At 42.7% G+C, this 21,024-nt stretch overlaps 1 protein-coding gene across 3 annotated transcripts in view; it reads left to right on the top strand.

Annotated features, from left to right (window-relative positions):
• The window catches only part of OSBPL9 (oxysterol binding protein like 9), a 100,237-nt gene that overhangs the window by 34,598 nt on the left and 44,615 nt on the right, over positions 1–21,024 (top strand). For all 3 annotated transcript variants that reach the window (XM_014598646.2, XM_014598647.2, XM_059727827.1), the window contains exon 4: positions 19,303–19,379. In XM_014598646.2, the coding sequence (XP_014454132.1) occupies positions 19,303–19,379 (77 nt within the window). The remainder of the gene's footprint in view (positions 1–19,302; positions 19,380–21,024) is intronic.

The following is a 21,024-nucleotide window of genomic DNA, read 5'->3' on the forward strand; positions in this document are numbered from 1 at the left end:
AGAAAATGTGGATTTTACCTTTCAGCAGAGAAACTCGCAGATTCTCTGGTTTTGCAAAGAGCTCTGCAGGCAGGCACAGTTCCAGCCTGCAAGAGCTGATTGCAAAAGGGGTGAGAAGTACCCAACCCTGCCCAGAGAGGGGGGAAGCACAAGGCTTGAGGCTTTTTGTAGTCTCAAGGCTCAGCTCAGTCTCACTGCTCGATCCTGAAGCTTTTAAGTTTAGGTAAGTGGGGGTTGCTGGGGGGGAAGCTGGCTGGGGGCTGAGGGAGTGGGGAGGTGTTGGGGGAAGCCCTGGGGTGCCCAACTGGCTGCATATGAACTGCGAGCTCCTACTGGGCTCGGCGCCTCCCCATGCGGCCTCTCTTAAGGGCCGATAGCTCTGGTCATGGTCCATGTGTATCTGGCTGGGCACTCTGGTGGGGAGCGGGAAGGTGTTTAGGAAAGCCACTGTGCCTGTGTGGGCACAACTCTGCAGCTGCACGGCTCCTCAGACAAGTGGGGCATGGCAGTGGTGGGTGGGTGGTGGCAGCAGCTGCTTCATGCAAGCTGCCCACCCCCACCTCAGCCAGGTGGCATGTGTGCAGCCCATAGAGGGGCACCACTGCCCTTGCCCCCTCCCCTCCCCCAGCTCCTGGGAGCAGGCACAGACACAAACTAGCCCCCGCACATTCTCGGTCTGGTCTTCTCCCCCCAGCCCCTACCCTTCCCCTGCATACACATTTACCTGTTGGGGTATGTGTCTGCATGTGTGGGTGGGTTCTGTTGTGGGGGGAGTGAGGGGCAACAGCAGGGCTGGGGATGCTGTGGTGGGGAAGTGAGGGGGGAACCAGCAGGGCCAGGGGAGTTCTGGTGGGGCTTTTATCTTAATCATGGATTTTGAGGTTTTTATCAGAGAATTTGCTATTTTTTATCAAGGAGAATCAGGATCCCTGCTTATAAGGGAGGCCCCTAATCATTTTTGCTGCCCTTTGGTAGACTTTCAAACTTTATACACTTCTTGAAGTTCGGGGGCTGAATAGAGCAGGAGAATCGCTTCCCTTGATTTGCAAGCGATACTCCTCCAACCCAGGTTTCTGTTGGCTTTTTTTAGTAAGAGCACACTGGCTCATTCAGCTGATGATCCACTGTCACCCCCAGGTTGTACTAAGTCCATCTTTTTATTTTGGGCGGGGGGTAAGTAATTTCTAATCTCCCCAGTAGTACTTATTTGGCCCCCAATATAGCCTGTTTTTAAGAGTCTGGTCCAAAGACTGTAGAAGAAAATTGGAAAGAATCTCATGACACCCCATTTGGGGTTTTTTTGTTTGTTTTTTGTTTTTTTTCAGACTAGTTCTGTGAAAATATAACATCCTGAGAGAATGTGGTAGAAGCTGAACTAGTAGGGCTGCCAGTGGTGCTGTTCAAAGGGGCCATTTCTTAGTTTACTACATCTTGGTCTTGGGAAGCTTTCCCACCCCGGTAGTCTAAATGTTCCCTCTCCTAATTGTAATTCCCTTGTTCCATATTGTACAACACTTTCCCACTTTAAGTATTCACACCATTCAGTTATTTGTAAAAATGTTGCTCTGGCCACCATACCTTTTTGTGGTGTTACCTTTGGCCAAGCTATGTATATAAGACAGTCACTTGGAAGATCTGTTCTTCAAACCCCCATGTTACTTGGCTGGGTTTTTTTTTAATGCCTTCTAGAATGTCAGTGTTTTTGAGAAGAAATAGCAAGAGCAGAACACGGCGTTCAAGGTATGTTCTAGCCAGAGCAGTGCCGCCTCCTTGAAATATGACTTGTGACTGCAGGCTACAGACATCATTTGGTTTATGGGTTTTTCTGTTTTTGCTGACATGCCACCCTAGGTACAGCTTTTATGTTAAGTATTTGAATTGTGGATTTTAAATCTGGAGGAGGATCCATCAGTTGGCTCCCATTTCCTCTGAAATATATCAGCTGAACAACGGCTGCTACAGAATAGTTTCAGAGCTGGCATTTGCCAGATGGGCTTTGTTGCTGCTGTTTAAGTAAAGGGCTAGGAGATCAGAGACAGTCCAGAACATTGGTCCAAGCTGGGCCTTGCTTTTAGTTTTTACTCATTGGCAGGTAGCCAAGGACGGGGTCAGGGCTTAACCTTTTCCTCCTACAGTAATGATGTGCAACCTCTTCTAGTCTGCGAGTGGTATGGGGTAGGAAGGAAACGTACTGTATTTGTAGCTTCTTTCACTTGAGGCTATCTGAAGCCCCATTTGGGGGGACAACGGGGTGTACAGTGAGGAACCGTCTTAGGCTGTATATACCACTTCAAATGGTCTGGGAGAATTTTCCTGGTAGAAAAACATACCCAGAGATGCCTGAACAGATTTTAAAATTATGAGCCTCTGAAGAGCAGAGAGTTTGCAGTACTTATGCTGTGCAACCAGGGGGCCCTGATGCACACTTCTGGGTGTGCTCTGCAGGCTCCGTTGGTCTGCCTGGAGGCACACATGGCAGCAGTGCACAGGGTAGTCCTAGATGGCCGACCCAGACTGTGCGGGGTCAGCTTGTGTCTTGCTGTAGTGCAATGTGGGAATTGCGAAGGGGCTGTGTTCTGCTCCCTGCTTGGCTGGTGCAATAGAGTCAAGTGAGCAACAGTCTCCCTGGGGGGGTGGAAGCAAAGCATCCTGGGATGTTGGGAGACTGCTGTGGCTTCTCTGAGTGGAATGTGTGCAGGCATTTAGTATCCCAAGAGAAACTGTGTTGCAGGAATGATTTTTTTTTTTTTTAACCCTGGCTGTTGCCAAGCTTTTTTTTGCTGGAATCGCTACTTTTGCTTGGAGTGTGGGGAGAGAATCTAGAACATCTGTACACTTTTAGCTTCTCCTGGGAGAGCACTGATGTTAATATATGAATGCAGAGAACTTTTGCTACCGTGTGGCAGGGCTGGGAATCTCAATTTGATGCTTCTGGGAATTGTAGACCATGGGCTCATGGGAAGAGCATTTTAGGGATTAGGATACATCTAGCTGTTAATAGTAAAGCCTGTAGTTCTAGTAAATGAAGACAAGCTGAAGGTGTAGAGGTTTGAAATTCCCAGAAGAATCACTGAAGGCCCCTCTGTGCCAGTAAGGAGGGGAGGGCAATCCCTGCAGAGGGCATGGAGGGTTTTTGAAGGACCAGTAGGTGGCTTAAAGGGTGGGAGAGACGACTCCAGTATCCAAGTATGAAGGATGGAGGCAGTGAAGTCCCAGCAGGCCAAGGGAGTTGTGATGATTTTGTTCTCAGTTGTGGTCCATTGTGGAGGAGGAGGGAGCTTCTGGCATTCTTTTCCAGCATACTTGGCTGCTCCCAGCTTCTGCCTTTTTTTGTTACAAAAACCTGTGTTGAGCCCTGCTATTGAGGGATTCTGGTTCATTTGCCTCTTGGGCTCTTATCCTTTGAATATGTCATCATTATTACTTTATTTAACATTTTAGGATGGCTATAACCATAAGATGAAATGCATTCATTTCCAGATTTTTTTTTCCCATTGTTTTGTGAACTTTCATTATTCAGTGCTGATCAGTAGCATTACTCATGCTTGTCCTGGGGGAATAGATGTATGTTCTTCCTCTTCCCTTTTCCACCCATTCCCTGCAAGAAATTTAGCTGTTGGAGGAAACTTCCAGGGCTTGTGAGAAGGCAGACAAAGCTTTTTGTCCGTTTTTTTTTCTACTTAGTGATCTGTCGCCTGCCCTGTGCATTTCAGGGTGTGGTAGACAGGAAGTAGAAAGGAACATATGCCTAGCATTGCTGATTCCTGGCCATGAGTAGTGTTAATTGTTAAGAAAGTCATAGTGCAATGATAAGACCAGAGGTGTTGAAGGTATACTGGAGAGAGGTGAAAAGAAGAGCAGGAAGAAGGCTGGGGGAGGAGGGTTTGCAAGAAAAAAAGCTCAAGTAGAAGCAGAGACACCACAGTTGAGAGAGACTGGAACTGAGGAGGAGGTAGAAAAGATGTTGTAGGTACACAGAGCCATAAGATTATCTTCTGACAGACTGGGTGCAAACTCTTGGGTTCCATTTCCAGCTCATCCACAGACTTGATGCCTTCCCTTGAGTAAATTGTATGATTGCCATTTGTCTTGGTTTGCCCAGGAAGATAAATTATAACCATGGAATCAGGGATGATACTGAGTCACTTTAGAGGTAGAACATGTTCTGATTCTAGGCAGATGGGTAAAGACAGATTGAAAATGCTTGTTTGTTTTAAGCTTCCATCCCTGGAAATGTACTCAAGGGGCTGCTTAAATTTGAACACTTTGAAAGCCTTTCTAAATTCAAAAAGGGGAATTGGAAAATGTTATTGTTTTATTTTTTTTTGTCTTAATACTGGCCGCACTTCCTATGGGGGAGGTCTACTTGGTCACTTTGAGAACTGAAAAAAATGAAATCAAGTGAACTCTTTTTGGGTAAGGCATCTTCACTAGACATGCTTATTTATTCCAGTTTCCTTAGAAAGAAGATTTTTATTTTAGCAACTTTCGTAAGTTTCATTAGAACAGATCTCTTCTAACACGTGTTTTAATTTACTACTTGCATATGTTGAGTCTGTATATTTCATTTTTTCCCACATTAAGTCGGAGGTCCTGTTCTTCCTGGAGAAGTGATGAGATCTAGTAAACTGATGATCCAGATATAGGTACTGCTTAAGGAAACATCTGAAAATAAGTTTAGTCTCCTTTATTAGTAGACGCTTGTTTGCACTGCCTTTTTTGGTCCAGTTAAGTGTTCCAAAAGGCCCTGGCCTACCACAAGTACCAACAGCCGACATTACTAATTCAGCAGTTTGAGGAGCAGGATATCGTAGCTTAATTAAAATAAAACATTCAACTTCCCATAGCTAAACACAGTAAGTAGGACTACTGTTCAGTAGTAAGGCTCTTCAAAGAGATTAGTGTTGTTTATTGTAAGGCTTTCTGACTTCTTTTTTTCCCTCTCTGAGCTAGCTTTTCCATTTCTCAGTGTTTCTAGGAGGTTAGTACTTTACTAGTCGACTCTGGAGAAAATGTTCCATTTACTTTAAATTGTTCTCCCCTTCACTCTCAATCTAAACTTGACATTTTGAACTCATTCTGCAGCTGGTATAACTAAGTATGGGTGTGGGGCAGTGGGTAGGGAGGGAAAGGGAATCATAGGGACCTAAAGGTCGTCTAGTCTAAGTTGCCTGGACAGATTTAGGATTTGTTGCTCTTAAATCTCAAGACTGAATTCATTCTTGAGATTTAAGAGCAACAAGGAATTCAGTCTACTTACTTTGAATTACTGGCTCCATCTGTCTATCCTTACATGTCCTGATTCTCCTGCTGGAGTGCTAAGACGAGGGTCTCTTATTGGGTAAGAAAACTTAAAAATCCCCCAAACAAAAGCTTTCTAAACAAGAAGTATATCACCCAAAAATGTTTAAGCCTAATGGTGAAACTTTGTCAAAATTTAAGTTCTGTATGACTAGGACTATCTGGAGCGGAGCTCTGTTAACTTTTAACACTAAAATATTAACATGTCTCTGCCCTTCTTACTTTTGCGCTTAGACTATTAAAAATGTGAGAAAAGTTGCAACCAACTTGTTTTGGGCAACTATAAATAGGCTACCTACAAAAATAGTACTCTTAAGTGCTCTCTCCCATAGGAGGGAAATGGGGACTTACAGGTATTAGTTAGGGGTGCACCAATTATTGGTGGGCTATTGGATCAGCACCAATAAAAGGAGAAATGATGCTTTTGGCTTTTTTTTGGTAGCTAAGGCCGATGCGTTATGACCACATGCCCAGAGCATCCGGGCAAGCGTAGTCCAGTCTCTGTGCCCTGCCTTTGGCCCAAGCCTGAAGCAGACGACAGGTGGGAGGGAGCGCTGGGGAGTGGTCACAGGGTGCTGCACTCAGCAAGAAAAGGACCATTACCAGTTCCTCCTGCTGCTGCTGCCACTGCCTTTGCAACGCCGCTCATGCAGCAGGGGCCCGAGTGCTGGGGTGCCACGGAGATATTGGGCGCTGCACAAGAGCCATTCTGCTCTGCTGGGCACCTTTGCAAAAGCAGCTTCTCCCTGGTGGCCGCAGGAGCCTGGGTGCACGGAGACCCCCAGTGCTGAAACGGCAGTGTGCTCTGAGCTTCCAAATGCGTCTAGTGCTGCTGTCCGCATGAGGGTGCACCCCACCCACCCAGGATGGCAGCACAGGCTGCACGAGGAGTGGGGCTATGGGCAAGAGGGTAACGTGCATGGGGATAAGGCAGTCACTGCCTTCCTCATTGAGGACCGAGCAGGCAGGAGATGGGTGGGTGTGTGTGAAATGCAACTCAAACAAACAAAAACGTTTATTTATATCAGTAGTATACAATGCCTTGCACTATTACTAAATATCAGTTATCGGATCGACACTAATATGATTGGTTAATCATCAACTATTGGTATTGGCCAAGGAAATATTTATCGGTGCACATCTAGTATTAGTGAATAACTACTTGTCTTCCTGGAAAATCTGCCCTGTCACTTACTAATGCAAAGAATCTACTGATAGACGTAGCATTTAGAACAACAGATGTACTATTCTGAAGAATATTCCATTATTAAGCTGAGTTTCCAGAGCATAACGTTTGGTATGTGGCTTAACTATACATTCTTAAAGGAGAGTGGATGGATCTTAGTGACTGTTACTGACTTTGAAGAAGTCATAACATCTTCAATAAAATTTGCAGTAAAATTGTGGTAAACTGGGCTTATTGGAGAAAACATGCCTTTTTATACAGCATCCTGTTTTTAGACAAAAATATAGTTTCATCTTATACAATAGCTTCATAGAAGCTTCATTTTATAGAGGAAGGATTGTATCTTTGGAAATTAGTGCTCCCAAAGAAAGGGATCAACTTGGATAATGAATACGAGCTCCCAATACTGATGTGGTATCCAAGAGAGCAACTATGTTCCCTAGACTTAAGGCAGTGTTGCTGCCATTTTAAGTGAGTCCTTTAGTGGAGTATCATGGCCAGTTCAGGTCTTCACTACTCAGAATAAGTAACAAGCTGGAAAAAGCTCAAAAAAGAGCCAAAACTGATTTGGCTTCTGAATTACCATGGCTTAGCTTGCGCTGCCTGCAGGAGTGTGTGGGCTCGGAATGATGTTTAAACAGATCAACTTGAAGATGTAAATGAAAATATTGGTGGACTACTGCATTGCAATGACAACAGGAATATAAAAAAAAAAAATAAAGCAAAATGTTTGCTGCGCTGCCTTGTGGGAAGTTATCAGCCAAGCAGGAAAGGAAAGGGATTAGTGGTCATGATGTGGATAAGGAAGTGGCTTAAAGTGTAAGACTATTTTGTTGAAAGGGGAGTTAGCTGACAAGAGGGTGGTTACTAGTGGTGTTCCTTAGGGATCAGTGTTGAGACCTATCCTGTTTAATGAGCAGCCTTGTTATTGGAACTATAGGTGTCCTCATGAAATGTGTGGATGACCCTAAGCTGCAGGGATATTGCCAAAGTGAAAGACAACTGCTCTCTGGTCCATAGGAAGTTCTAGATCAGGGGTGGGCAACGTCTGGCTCCATTTCCCAGCAGCCCCTGCTTGCATCACTGCACTAGCTCTCCCCGGTGCTGTAACAGCATGGGGCCAGGGTTCCCATGGAAACTGGCCCCAGCAGCACCAGTGCTCTGCTGCACTGGGTGACAGTGTGGTCCGGAGCTGGGACAGAGCTGTGACCTGCCGCCCCGGGCTGGATCCGCTGTTTTGCTCACCCCGATCTAGATCATCTTGTGGAGTGGGGTATGAGAAATTAAATCAAATTTAGCAGTATAAAGTGTTAGAGGATTTTTTTAGCTTTTAAACTTTGGTTTTCTCTGCCACTCTTGCAGTCACTTTGTTGATTTGTGGTGAAAGGCAATTAAGGTTACTTCCCTGGAAGAAACAGTACAGTCTGCTAGCTTACAGAATGTGGGAGCTGAGTTTGAACAGGAATTGAGTTTTGTATAGGGGGAACACCCAAAACCCCTGCTCCAATTTAGAGCTCCTGGGCATAAGTGGTGCAATGTTGCCATCTATAACTTAGAACATGCTTAGAAAAGCAGTTGATCAGGTCCTGTGATACCGGTGCCTCGCTGTGAACCACACATGCATGCAGCTCCCTATAAACTGGAGTAACATTACCAAAGCTCCTGTGATGTACTGCACCTGTGGTGCCTTTGGGGCATGGTGAATAATGTATATTTAAAAAAGCATTGCAGAAAATCAAAGCAAATGTGTATTTAAAAAAGTATTAAAAAACAGTGTGTGTGTGGTATAAAAGCTTTGAGAAGCATCATGTGATGACCATATGGTCGTTCAGGTTAGCACGCAGCATTTGTCATTTGGCAGAGATGGTGCTGGCATTCTCATATGTTCACATGTGCTTGCACACACGGCTATGACCTGATGTGAAGGTCTGCTCAAAAGGCAGTGTCTAGGCCTACCAGTGTGGACTTAATAGTGGAACGGCTGCAAAAGCATATGGAAAGGAAACAAGAATATTTGTAGGGCTCCTACTTGTTTGTCTCTGTTACTGAATGTAATAACACGGGTGGGAGGAATGTGAGCATCTGTAGAAATACTTGCGTGGTCATTTGAATGTCTGAAAGTCTTGTTTTAGAGATTGGGCTGAGCGGCTTTGAGGCAGTATACAGTTTGAACATGGACAAACAAGCATTGCGACTTGGCATGGGCAACCTTTTCAGAATATATTCTGCATAGAAGAATATTGGATGGCCTGTTGAGATGCATACAGGCAGGCTTGTTTTTCTGTATGCGGTAAAACCCCTACGACATGGAGCTCCACCACAATTATGGCCATTTATCCCCTGCCCTGGCCTGCTGAGGGATCGGTACAATTCTTGGCCTGCTTTTAAATAATCTCCTTGCGTCCATTGTGACAAAACAAAGGAAAACAATCAAACAACCCCCCTCCAAATACCCTCAAATAAAAATTCACCCCCCTCCAAAAAACGAAGAGAAAATGCTCAAGAAAGCTAGCTGTTAATCCTTATGGAAGTTATTCTAGTGTCTTAAATGAGGAAGTGAAACTTTTTATTTACCATGCTAATTTGATCCACACTTCAATAAGGCACCAAGTACCTTTTTTAGAGTAAAAAGGTGTTTTGGGCATGACACCAAGACCAGTATAATGAAGGAGAATGACTAAGAATACCAAACTAGTATTGTTTTTGAATGTAGGTAGGAGGTTTTCATAGGTCAAGCTGCCAATACTACTTGATTTCTGTCCTTTTTCTGTCAGTGTTTCACAACTGTTCATCAGCTTCTGAACCCTAATATGTGTACAGTCTGTGAGCCTCTGCTTTGCATGCAAGAGCCCAGCTTCTGCGCCTCATTTTCAGGAGCTTTGCGTCTCCTGTTTCTCCTTACTGACTTTAACGGCAAGCAGATAGACTATGCTGGGGCATAAGGGAGCATACTGGTCATATAACAGGTTTTAATGTTTAGGGGACTGAGTTTTTTATCTTCAGCCTGACAACAGGCTAGGAAAGAATGGACTAAAAAGTTTATTTAGGCAGTGGAATTATTTTATTGTACGGCTGTCATAGTTACTTCAGTTAACTTTTTGTGCCACAGTTCTTTTGGTTTTAAAAAGCTTTTCTCCCCCTTTAATCATCCATCTGGGATGCCGTCACCATGAAACACAGCTTTTTTCTACCTTGGAGAATAAAATATTTTCAGTTGTGAGATCAGTGGGACTTTTGCCACCAACTTAAATGCAGGCAGCATTGTATCCCCGGCAGTGGAAGGGGATTTGTTTATAAACACGCAGCACTTGTTTGAGACCAGACTGCAGAAACTTGCAGAAAGATCAGTGGGAGTTATGCCTGAACAAAGGATGCATAATTGCTTCAGTTGACTCTCTGGGTGTAATAGGCTTCTTTCCTGAGTTGAGGAGACAGCATTACTTGCAGATAGAAAAGTCAGTTAGTAAGTAGGTCACAAAGGATTAAAATGAAACTTGTATGGGCACATTTACATGTTGCCGTGCTTTAGTACTTCCTTTTGGAAGTACTATAGCACTGCGCAGTATGGGCAGTTACTGCGCTGTGCACACAGCACATGGGTAGATCTCACCACTGTGGGAGTGCACCATCTGGTAATCCTGTGTAGACTCGTATGATCGCTGTGTTGCTATAGTGCGCCATACAGTGACATAGTGTGTTGCTACATTGCCATAGGGAGATGTGTAGAGGCACCCTATTTCACTCTAAGGGGCATTATGGTATTTATAAGATGCTTGTTAAAGAACTCATTTTTTTTTACTTTTTAATGATCACAGAGGTGCTGATTTTTGATATGGCATGTTTGTAGATCATTTCCCCAAGTGCCATCATGTGTGATCTAGAAATGCTAACTGGAAATGTTGTATAATCTGGGAGAGATGTTGGACTGATCTATCTGACCTTTGGGTACCAGCAATCCTGTGATGAGAAAAATATGCTGAATTTCTATATTCCATGTATTCATTGAATAGGTGCATGCCATCTCTTGACAAAATAAGCAGTAATGCTTGAGTTCTAGGGTGAATCTAAAAATGAGATCCACTCTGTGGTGTTCTGGAAATGGATACAGGCTGAGGGCATTTCATTGCTATATCTTGTTCTTTCTTGCTATCCCTCTGCATCTCTTATCTAGCTCCTGAACTGGGTAGGGGAAAAGCCACGCTTTTGTATTTCTCTTTGTATTTGACAACTCTTATATCTGCATTGCCTGCTAACTGCCTGAATTTGTGCGTGTGGAACAGTCACTCCTTCCTGTCTAACAGACGAGTCATGGTTTTTAATAAGGACTTTTTCTTTCTCGTTGTAGTTTCCATCCTTTTCCCTGTTAGAATCCTTGTTTCTTCCTTGTCCATCCTAGGGAGAAAAGGAAACGGCAGAGGGTGAATTTCAAATTGATTTTTATATACATATAAAAAAGATGGCTCCTAAATTTAGGTGTAATATATTGGGTTATTTATTGAGATCTTGGTGTACTTGAACTTGTAAGTGGTATGTCTTAAAAAATCTTGTTATGTTATGATTAAATTTGCAATTGCTTTACAGTGGATATTTTGTGCATGTGCTCCTCTAGAGTTGCAAATAGGATTGTGACTGACTTGAGTGCCCCGTGGCTGTGTGCCTGACACGTGCAAGATGTCACAATAGATTTAACGTGCCTCTTTTCATAGATGTTCTGTAGACACAAATGAGGCATGCTGAAAAGCCTGAGCATATTGAAACACATCTTATTCTGTTCTATAAATATTAGTTCCACTGCTGGGGGAGTTAAAATACTTTGATTTATTTCAAGTATTATGACTGAATCTCTCACTTTACTGCAGTGATTAGAAATTTGGAGATTGGTTTAATGTGGGTTTAGTAGGCTTCATATATATGCAATAGCATATCTTATCATGGTGAAATTAAAGTTAATATCTGTGGATGCTTAATGAGGTAAGCACATGCTAATTTCTGAACTAAGTCTGACTGTAATTTTTTTTTTTTTAAATGCCTGTGTGCCTAATATGCCTGAAAACCTATCAGACTGATCATGCCTATATTGTATCTACACACTATATTGGATTCTTAGGACATACTTAGTTTCCTTTTCAAGTTAGTCTAAAAGATTTATGAAACAGTTCATAAGTACCTGAACTAACACTTCAAATGATGTTTATTTTCATGATGATGTACTGATGATGCTTGTGACTTTTTTTTTTTTTTTTTTGACCTTTCCAATTATGCTGTTTGCTACAGACAGCTCAGTAGGAATCTTTTTTTTCCATGTCTGGAATAACTAGACATTGTTCACTCATTTTATTTTTATGATGCTTGATTACTTGTAGAGTTCAAAGATTAGCTTTGGGATCAGCTGTATTTAAAATTACTTATGCCAAATTCATAAATTAAGATAACAGGTATGCTAATGAATAACATGTTGACATTAAGTTAGATATTGTCAATACAGAAGCAGATTGGAATAGTGTTTCAGGAAGAATTGGATATCCCTGAAGACTACAGTAATAAAATGGGATGAAATTTCACCATAAAAATGCATGATCCTGAACTTGAGGACTAATGACAAGAATTTCTGCTGTAATCTGGGAGCTCAAAATTGGAAGAGCAGAAGAGAGATTTGAGTGTGAATTAGTGCATCACAGGTTGAGTATGTGATGCATCTGTGAAATTGAATCCTAGGACAGGTTGGATAAGGTATTTCATAACATAACAAAGTATTAATACCTTTGTACAAACTACTGTTGAGACCTCACTTGGAAAAATAGATTTCATAGACATTAGGGCTGGAAGGGACCTCGGAAGATCATCGAGTCCAGCCCCCTGTCCAAAGGGCAGGAAGTCAGCTGGGGTCATAGGATCCCAGCAAGATGAGCATCCAGTTGCTCTTGAAGGTGTTCAATGTAGGCGCTTGAACCACCTCTGGTGGCAGGCTGTTCCAGACCTTGGGGGCTCAGACAGTAAAGAAATTCTTCCTTATGTCCAGCCTGAAATGGTCTTGCAGTAGTTTATGACCGTTCGACCTAGTCGTCATCCCTTGGGGCGCCCTGGTGAACAAACGTTCCCCCAGATACTGGTGGTCACCTCTGATAAACTTATAGGTGGCCATCAGATCACCCCTGAGCCTGCGCTTTTCCAGGCTAAAGAGCCCCAGGGCTCTCAGCCTGTCATCGTAGGGTCTGCTTCCCTGACCTCTGATCATGCGCGTGGCTCTTCTCTGGACTCTCTCAAGCTTCTCCACATCCTTTTTGAATTGTGGAGCCCAAAACTGGACGCAGTACTCCAGCTGTGGCCTCACCAAGGCCGAGTACAAGGGGAGAACGACGTCCCGGAATTTGCTTGAGAAGCATCTATGGATGCAAGCCAGCGTTTTGGTCGCTTTACTAGCCGCAGCATCACATTGCAGGCTCATGTTCATCTTGTGGTCAATGATGACCCCCAAGTCTCTTTCTTCCACAGTGCTAGCCAACATAGCACTGCTGAGCCTATAAGGATGCTGTGGGTTTTTTTTCCCCAAGGTGGAGAACCTTGCACTTATCAGCGTTGAACACTATCAGATTCTCATCCGCCCACTTGCTGAGCCTGTCAAGGTCAGCCTGGATCACCCGCCTGTCTTCTGGTGTGGATGCTTTGCCCCAAAGTTTGGTGTCATCGGCGAACTTGGCCAGTCCGCTTCTGACTCCAGTGTCCACATCATTAATGAAGATGTTGAACAGTATGGGTCCAAGGACAGAGCCTTGGGGGGACCCCACTGGTCACAGGACACCACGATGAGTGACTTCCATCAATTACTACCCTCTGGGTCCAACCCCGGAGCCAATTTTCCAGCCAGTGGATCGTGGTGGACCCAAGGCCACAATTGGCCAGTTTCACCAAGAGGTGATCATGGGATACTAGATCGAAGGCTTTTTTGAAGTCAAGATATATGACATCAATCTCTTCTCCCTTGTCCAGGTGATAGGTCACCTGGTCGTAGAAGGAAATGAGATTGGTCAAGCAAGACCTACCCGCAACAAACCCGTGCTGGCTATCCCTTAAGATGTTGGCGTTTGGCCTGTCCATTAAGGATGGCCTCTTTAATTAACTTTTCTAAGATCTTCCCCAGGATAGAAGTCAGGCTAATGGGCCTATTGTTAGCCGGATCCACTTTCCTCCCTTTCTTGAAGATAGGCACCACATTGGCCTTCTTCCAGTCTTCGGGCACTACACCAGAGCGCCAGGAGTTTTCAAAGATCCGCGCTAGAGGCTGGGCTATGATGCTCGCCAGCTCCTTGAGTACCCTGGGGTGAAGATTGTCAGGACTGGCTGACTTGAAGGTATCCAGCTTCTCAAGATGTTCCTTCACGAGGTCAGCATTAATGGAGGTCACAAATGACCAACATTGTGTAATAGTAATGTTAAGAAATAATAATGCAAACAAGACTAGGTGCAGAGAAGGGCTCTTAAATGATCAGAGAAATGGAGAATGTATCTAACAAGAGCAGATTTAAAAGAGCTTGGCTAGCCTAGCAGAACGAAGGCTTAGAGGGTCTACTGTTGCCTTTTTATAAAGGCACTGAGGAGGAGGGGTGTGGCAAACCCTGGAAACCAGCAAAAATATAAGCTAAAGGACAAAAGTGATCTTGCGTTAAGTGTACATATTGATCATTGATGCTCTTGGGCTATAAAATAAAAGATTTCCTTTAACCTTTTAGATAACTGAAGTTCTGGAACAGCTTTTCAAGTAGGAGTACTAGGGGGAAAATAGCATAATTAATTTTAAGATGGCATTTGATCTATTTATGTCGGTGTATGCCATGAAATAGGACTGGAAGGTACCTCCTGGGTTCCCGAGTCCCATGTTCCTATCTGCAGTCTTGAAATACTTACCTGACACGCATCAATGCTGACTGAATTTTGTGTTGCAGTGTGCAGTACAAACTCATTTGACTAAATGTCAAGATTAAAGGTTTGACATCTTTGACAATTTCCCTCTTAAAAATTGGATGTGAATAATGTATCAAACCTGGCAGAATGATTGGCCATAAATTGTTGTCTGCTTTTTGTATCTAATGTACTTTTTCACATAAATTGTTCTGAGTGTATTAGTTAATCCCTCTTTGAATGTCTCCATTGATTGTGCTTCAGTGATCTTTTGGCAGCTGTTCCATCCTAAATTGCTTTTACCATCAGGAAGCTTTCGTTTGCATCCAATCTCGGAGGAAGCCATTTCGATTTGATTTGATATCAACTTTCTTTGTGCGTGTTCTGTGGAGAATTGAGTTGTTGAGTTATCTCCTGGTCTGTCGTAGAGGATGGTACAGAGGAAGAGGTGCTCATCTATCAGTCACTGTTGGCTAGAAAATATGTATGCAGATTTCTTAGCTGACACAGGGGTTTGTTCATAAGGCTGCAGAACGTAAGTAGTGCTAATCAATGAAAAAATGCCATTTGATGGCAGCTATTGCAAAATTTACAGTGGTAGAGACCTAATCTGTATTAACATCAATAAGTTTGACTTTTTTTTTGATTGAATTGCAGCTACAGTTCATATGAAACTGAGCAATCTTGATCAGCAACTAGTTGCTGGTGCTGGTGCTTGTCTTGCCGTGTCCATGCTGTATCCTATCCCTTTGTGAAGGGGTCCAGAGACACTAACTGTTTTTCCTGGTATACGAGGAGAAATTCTAATTTTCTTCTCTTCTCTTCTGTCTGAACTCTTGGTGCATGGTGAGGGGCAGGCCAGATAGAAGCAGGGATAGATGCCGCATGGGGAAGGCAGGACGTATGTTAGGAAAACTTTTATGTTTTGGACTGCATTGGTTATATATTTAAAGACTTTGCTGTCTTTTGTGGTTGCATGGGTTGTGGGGGTGGGGGGGGGGGTTGCCTCTCTTGCTCTGTGATCTTAGTGTCATGGAGTTTTACAGATCTGTGGCTTCATCCGCGATAAGATTTCCTAGACTGTTAATAAACCTTACATTACCTTGATTGTGGCAGAGTGACAGCTTTGTTAATGGTATGGAGGATACAACGAAGATTGCACCAGAAAGATGATCCAGTGGTATACCAGTTAAAAATGTTTGTGGGTAACAACACTTGGGGAGAAAATGCGTTATGAGCTTCTGTTAGCTTTATGTATTCAGCTGTCCAAAAGACGCACATGATCCCTTTTTCAAGGTGGGAAGGGGTCTGACTATACTACTTGGTCACTTTTTCTTATATATATATTTGATACTACAATTTAAAGCTTTGAGAAGTTCCCCACACTTGATGCTTTAAAGTATTGGGTAATTCTGCTGTTCAGTCTTTCTTGCCTAGCATGTTCACTAGGGTCTTGTTTAAGAAGAGTAAACTAGATGAACTTCTTGTCTTTTTTCCACCAGCAAGTAGGATTTCATTTTCAAAAGTGGGATACATTTTCAAGGGGATACATATACATATGTGTGAAAGGGGCATTGAAGGAAAAGCTTTCCATCAGTGGGTGTTATGCTAGAGAGGTGTGCTTTCTTTACTTCTACCCTTTTTCCTTGCATCCCACCCCCTTAATCCCCTCTTCTTTTTTATTTTCTTTCTTTCCAATTCTGATCACTGATGGTGCTGGTCAGCTGACCCAATTCACTAAAACAATTGGCAAATGAGCAATAAATTACAAGTTGAACTATAGGACTCTCAAAGCAGCTCCTACTCAACAAACGTGTCAATATTTATATTCCTATTCTTGTGTAATCCTGCTGAATTCCTCTCCCTTTAGTTTTTTGTTTGATAAGGGAAATAACTTGTCAGCATTTGCCTTCCGTGTTTTGATAGGCAAACTGCTCTGGATCTTCTTATGCTCCTGTCATACAATCTTGTAATAGTTCTGAGAACTTTTCAGAAGTCGTCCTTGCTAGTGGTGGAAATGATTTGATTGGGGTATCAAGCTCATGCTGCTGCCTTCTGCAAAGTGGTTTGAATATGTAAAGAAAGCTGTTATAGAGATTTAGTTTACTATCATTCTTGTATTGCATCTAGTTTAAATACAAATGAGCGCTGGCGTGCCAGTGCAAATGGCATTGCAACCTTTTCTAGGCTGTCCTCTTCTATTAAGATGCCTGTCCTGAAACAGTATGTCAAAGTTGTCAGAGTCCATTTTTGGTAAGCTGCTTATTAAACTGTGTAATTATTGTAAATAGTGTGTCTAAATCATCTGGGAATTTCAATAGGAAGCTAAAACTAGAAGCACGTGCTTGAACTTTTCAATGGCTGTGAGGCAGGAGATTTTATACCTAACAGTTGTTGATAGCCTAGTATTTTTGTATAGCCCCTTGTTCCTGTTTCAAAGAGTATAAGGGACTGCTAGCAAGCATACTCTAAATTAAACAGAAGGTAGGGCAGAGAGGTACCATACTCTGCCTTTTGCCTAACTTCAGATTAACATGGCTAACTATCTCTACCTCTGTAGAAGAAAGGTTGCTTTAATGAGCTTTCAAAGCATTGTACAGACAGCAACACACTCTAGCCTTTTAAAATTTTAAATCACTCCTGTACTGCTGCTATTACAAGTAGCACCCAATTACTGTAATAAAAAGATGCTTTTTTCCAAGTACTTTGTCCATTAGTGTACTTTGTGTCCCATTAGTTTCCTTTGTTTGTGTAGGCTGGTTACATTGTTAGGAGGGATACACATTTCCAAAATAGAAAATGTCATTAATACTTCCGCAGTAGCCAAGGGCTCAAAGTTGTGTGAAAAAACTGAAAATATTTTGTTTTGGCTGAAGTTCAAATTAATTGCTCTGTGGGGAAAAATGAAAGTTGCAGGGTAAAGCAATGATCTGATTCAGAGTTAAATTGGCAAACTGTCTAAAAAAAAGTCTAGATTTTTTTACTACTGTGCCATTTCCTGATTTTCTCTATGGCTGTGTTGATTAGCTAATGACTGTAGATACTGTCTTAACGGCATACCGGGCGAGTCTTGGTGCTGATGTGTCTGAGGACCTTAGACCTTTCCATTTGTAGACCATATGAAACAAATCACCCAGCATCTGATTTCTGCCTCCAGCTGTCACCTCTATAAACCGCTGATGTTCAGTAAAATTCTATTTGAGAAAGAAATAGAAATACACTTTGTGGAGAATGTGAGGTAGGATGAATAAATCTTTTCTATTTGGGTATGGCTGTGGAGGGCAGGAAGGAAACAGAGCTGAGGCCAGCCATCTTTGGCACGTTAATTCAGAGTTCAAAAGGGTGAAAACAATGAGAGCGTGGGGTAAGAATGGAACAGTGAGACTACAGCACTGTGCGGATGGAGGATTCGTTTTTATGTATTTTTTTTTTTTTTTTTTTTTAAAGATTGTGGGGTTTTTTGCAGTTCCCCATTCATTAACTGAAAACAATTGGAATTAGTTGCCATCATAAAATCTGCTGTTGCCTTGCTTTCCTTCTGTGCTTACCCTGACCCTTTCTTCCAACCAGAGGCTGCTGCCCCGCTGTCATCTCGCACAAGAAACTTTTTGAAGGTAGCACAGTAGAGGTCAGTCAGTACCAGAGAGGTGCTAATTACTGGAGACTAGGCATAGAAAAGGGAGAAGCAGCAGTTCAATATTTCTGAACTCTTGCCCCCCCCCCCCCCCCGATCCTTAAAGGCGTCCATATCCTTGTGTATTGCATACCACCCTTGCTTAACTCTTCTCACTTGCCATTAATCCTACTTCTTACCTCTCAATAAAAACATATGTAGCACTGTGTCCCTCACAGGACTAAATCGCTAGGTAGGGGCAGGGCACTGTGTGAATGGACCTATTGGTACATGAAGATTGTTAGAATATTTCATATTCAAGTAATTCCATTTAGTGAGTGATGTCCACAACTATTATTCTCGTATAAATCTAATAAATGGCAACTTATTCCTTGGGTACTTACAAAGCAGGAGAGCAAAATAATTGGTTTTTTCTCTGTATTTATCAGAATCTTTTAAAGTAATACTTTCTTACAGTTATAGTGTCCTGATTTGAAAAGCACAGGCGACTAAGTTCACCTATTGAAAAACTAGCTCGGGTCAAACTGATGCAATTTGATGTCAGCAATGCCTGAAGAAGTGCTGAAAAACAACTTCCTAATATAGGTTTATATGATGAAGCAGCAAAGTATTTTTTCCCCTCCTTTTTGGTTCAGATTCTGCTAACTGATCCTTTTATCCTGTATATGACCTTTCTCTTTTTTTTTTTTTTTAGTGTTTAAATAAGGAGTATTTGGAAAAGAGTGCAATCCTGATCCTGCACCTGGCAGTCTTCCCTGGGAAGACTCTTGCACATAACTAGAGTCCCAGTGACTTCAGGGCAACTCTGTAGGTCAGAAGTTGTGTCCATGTGGATCTGTTGCCAGATTGGAGCTTTAACGTTGAGCCCTATTTGTTTTTTGGGAGGACTGTCGGAAAAGATGTTTTAAAATAATTGGAATGGTGAACTTGCGAGCTTGTTACTATATTGGAAAATTTCAATCAAAATTAGTGTAAGAACTGAAGATATTTATGACCTGAGGTCAGGTTCAGCTGAAAAGCAGCTTCCATTGGGACCCATCAAGTGTCTTGTTTGAGTAACCATGTCGGCATCTATCCAACAGTAGGTACAGTGCCTATTGTTTCAATAGTTATGTAAGCCGGAAAAGCATGGGGTTTGAAGCTTGCTGTGAAATTCTTCTGAGATAACTATCTTAGATAATACATTGAGAACATCAAATGTGTGTGTTGGTTTTTTTTCATTTCTGTTTATAAGCCTTGAACTAGACATTGTCCTAAATGGAGTATATCTTGAATACTTTTGCAGCTCGAGATGCTGATGAGAGAGAGAAGTGGATTCATGCTTTAGAAGAAACCATTCTTCGTCATACCCTTCAGCTACAGGTAAGTTGATCATAATTCTTGAACAAGATCAACAGCATATGATTAGAAGGAGTTTTGGATCTATAAGATAATTTTTCATAAGCTGGCTGAAGGATGAAATACCTAGATATCTACTTTTAAATCTCTGTAGTAATAGATCATTTTGAGATTTTAAACTTACAGATTCAATGCTGGGAGGAGTGAGGGGGAATAAGGGATGCAGAAGATAATTGTGTAAAATCTCTGTATTTCTTTGACTTCATTAAGCATCTCTGAGATCTGATAAATATGACAGTTAATGCTTTTTTTCCTTATTTCAAATGAACCTGTTTGGACTGGATATTGGTGGTTGCATGCATACCTATATTCACTGCTTATCTGGGGAAATCTACTCGGATTTCCTAATTTATTATACTGTACCTTGAGTAGTTTGTGACGGTCTACCTAGACTGTATCATCTTTTCTCACATAACTGCACCTTTCCTCCCAGAACCAGCTGGGAAAAATTGGGGTATGCATTATACTTAAGGAAAAGGGCTCCCTGTGGATCAGGAATTTTTTTTGCGGTTGGAAAGGGGTTGGAGTGGTGGCAGCATTAATATTTACAGTTTTAGGATCCATGGCGACTTTTAATGCTGCCACTGCTCCATTTCCCTCTTTTGGATCTCCTGCCCCTCCACCATGTGGTTCCAGAGCTACTGTGGGACCTCAGAGCTGACACAGTGGGTCAGGCCATGGCTTTAGAGACCCCATGCCTCTGGTACTTGCCTGTACTCCAGGGTAAGTTTTTCCCCTTTCCTCTCTTGGGGCCTTCCAAAATAGGATGGATGTTTGTATTCAGGAGGCACATCTGTGTGTGGGGAAAATATTTCTCTTCAGTACCTAACAATTTTTGGTTTTCAGAAAAGAGGTGGACTTTAATCTCAAGAGCTAAAACTGGGTCTTGAGAGATCTAGGTTCAATTACTGGTGTTAGCACAAGTTTCTTGTGTCATCTTCGGCATATTGCTCAGTTGTTGTCTTGTCTTCATGGTTAAATTGAGTACAACATTTTATTCCAGCTCATGTTTACTAAGGCTGCAAGCTTTTCTGGATTTTTCTCTTATTGGATTTGAATGTTGCCTAGCGCAGGGGTGTCAAAGATATGTCCTTTGGCGTGGCCTATGGGGTCCTGAACCAGTCCTGCGTGCTGCATGTGGCGTGTGAGGCTGCTCTGGTGCAGTCTAGCCCAGGGATTGTCCCTGTGCCTGTCATCTGACCCATGGGGCTGAATGCATTTACCTCTGACCTAGCACAATGGCACCTAAATCCCTTACTAGTCTTCCCTCCTCTCAACATAAAAACATAAATAATACCAGTCATTTAAATATTTGTATATGATTTGTATGTCCCAGTCAGGAACTAGAGCAGGGTTTGGCAAAGTATGGCCTGTGGGTTCAATCTGGCCCACCAATTGATTTGTATCTGGCCTGTGGCTGCACCCCGCACACTGTGTGGGGCTGAGCCTTGCCCACTCCTGCCAGGGGCAGCTTGTGCTGCACTCTTGCCTGCACCCACCGAAGGCACCGCCCAGGCCAGTGCATACAGCTTCCTGCTGCTGCTACCCACGTACTGCTTGGCTCCCCCCACCGCGTGGCTCCTTCTCCTGCGGGGAGAAGAGTGGGGCA

The sequence above is a fragment of the Alligator mississippiensis genome, chromosome 5 (genome assembly GCF_030867095.1).
Source record: "Alligator mississippiensis isolate rAllMis1 chromosome 5, rAllMis1, whole genome shotgun sequence".
Taxonomy (NCBI): domain Eukaryota; kingdom Metazoa; phylum Chordata; order Crocodylia; family Alligatoridae; genus Alligator; species Alligator mississippiensis.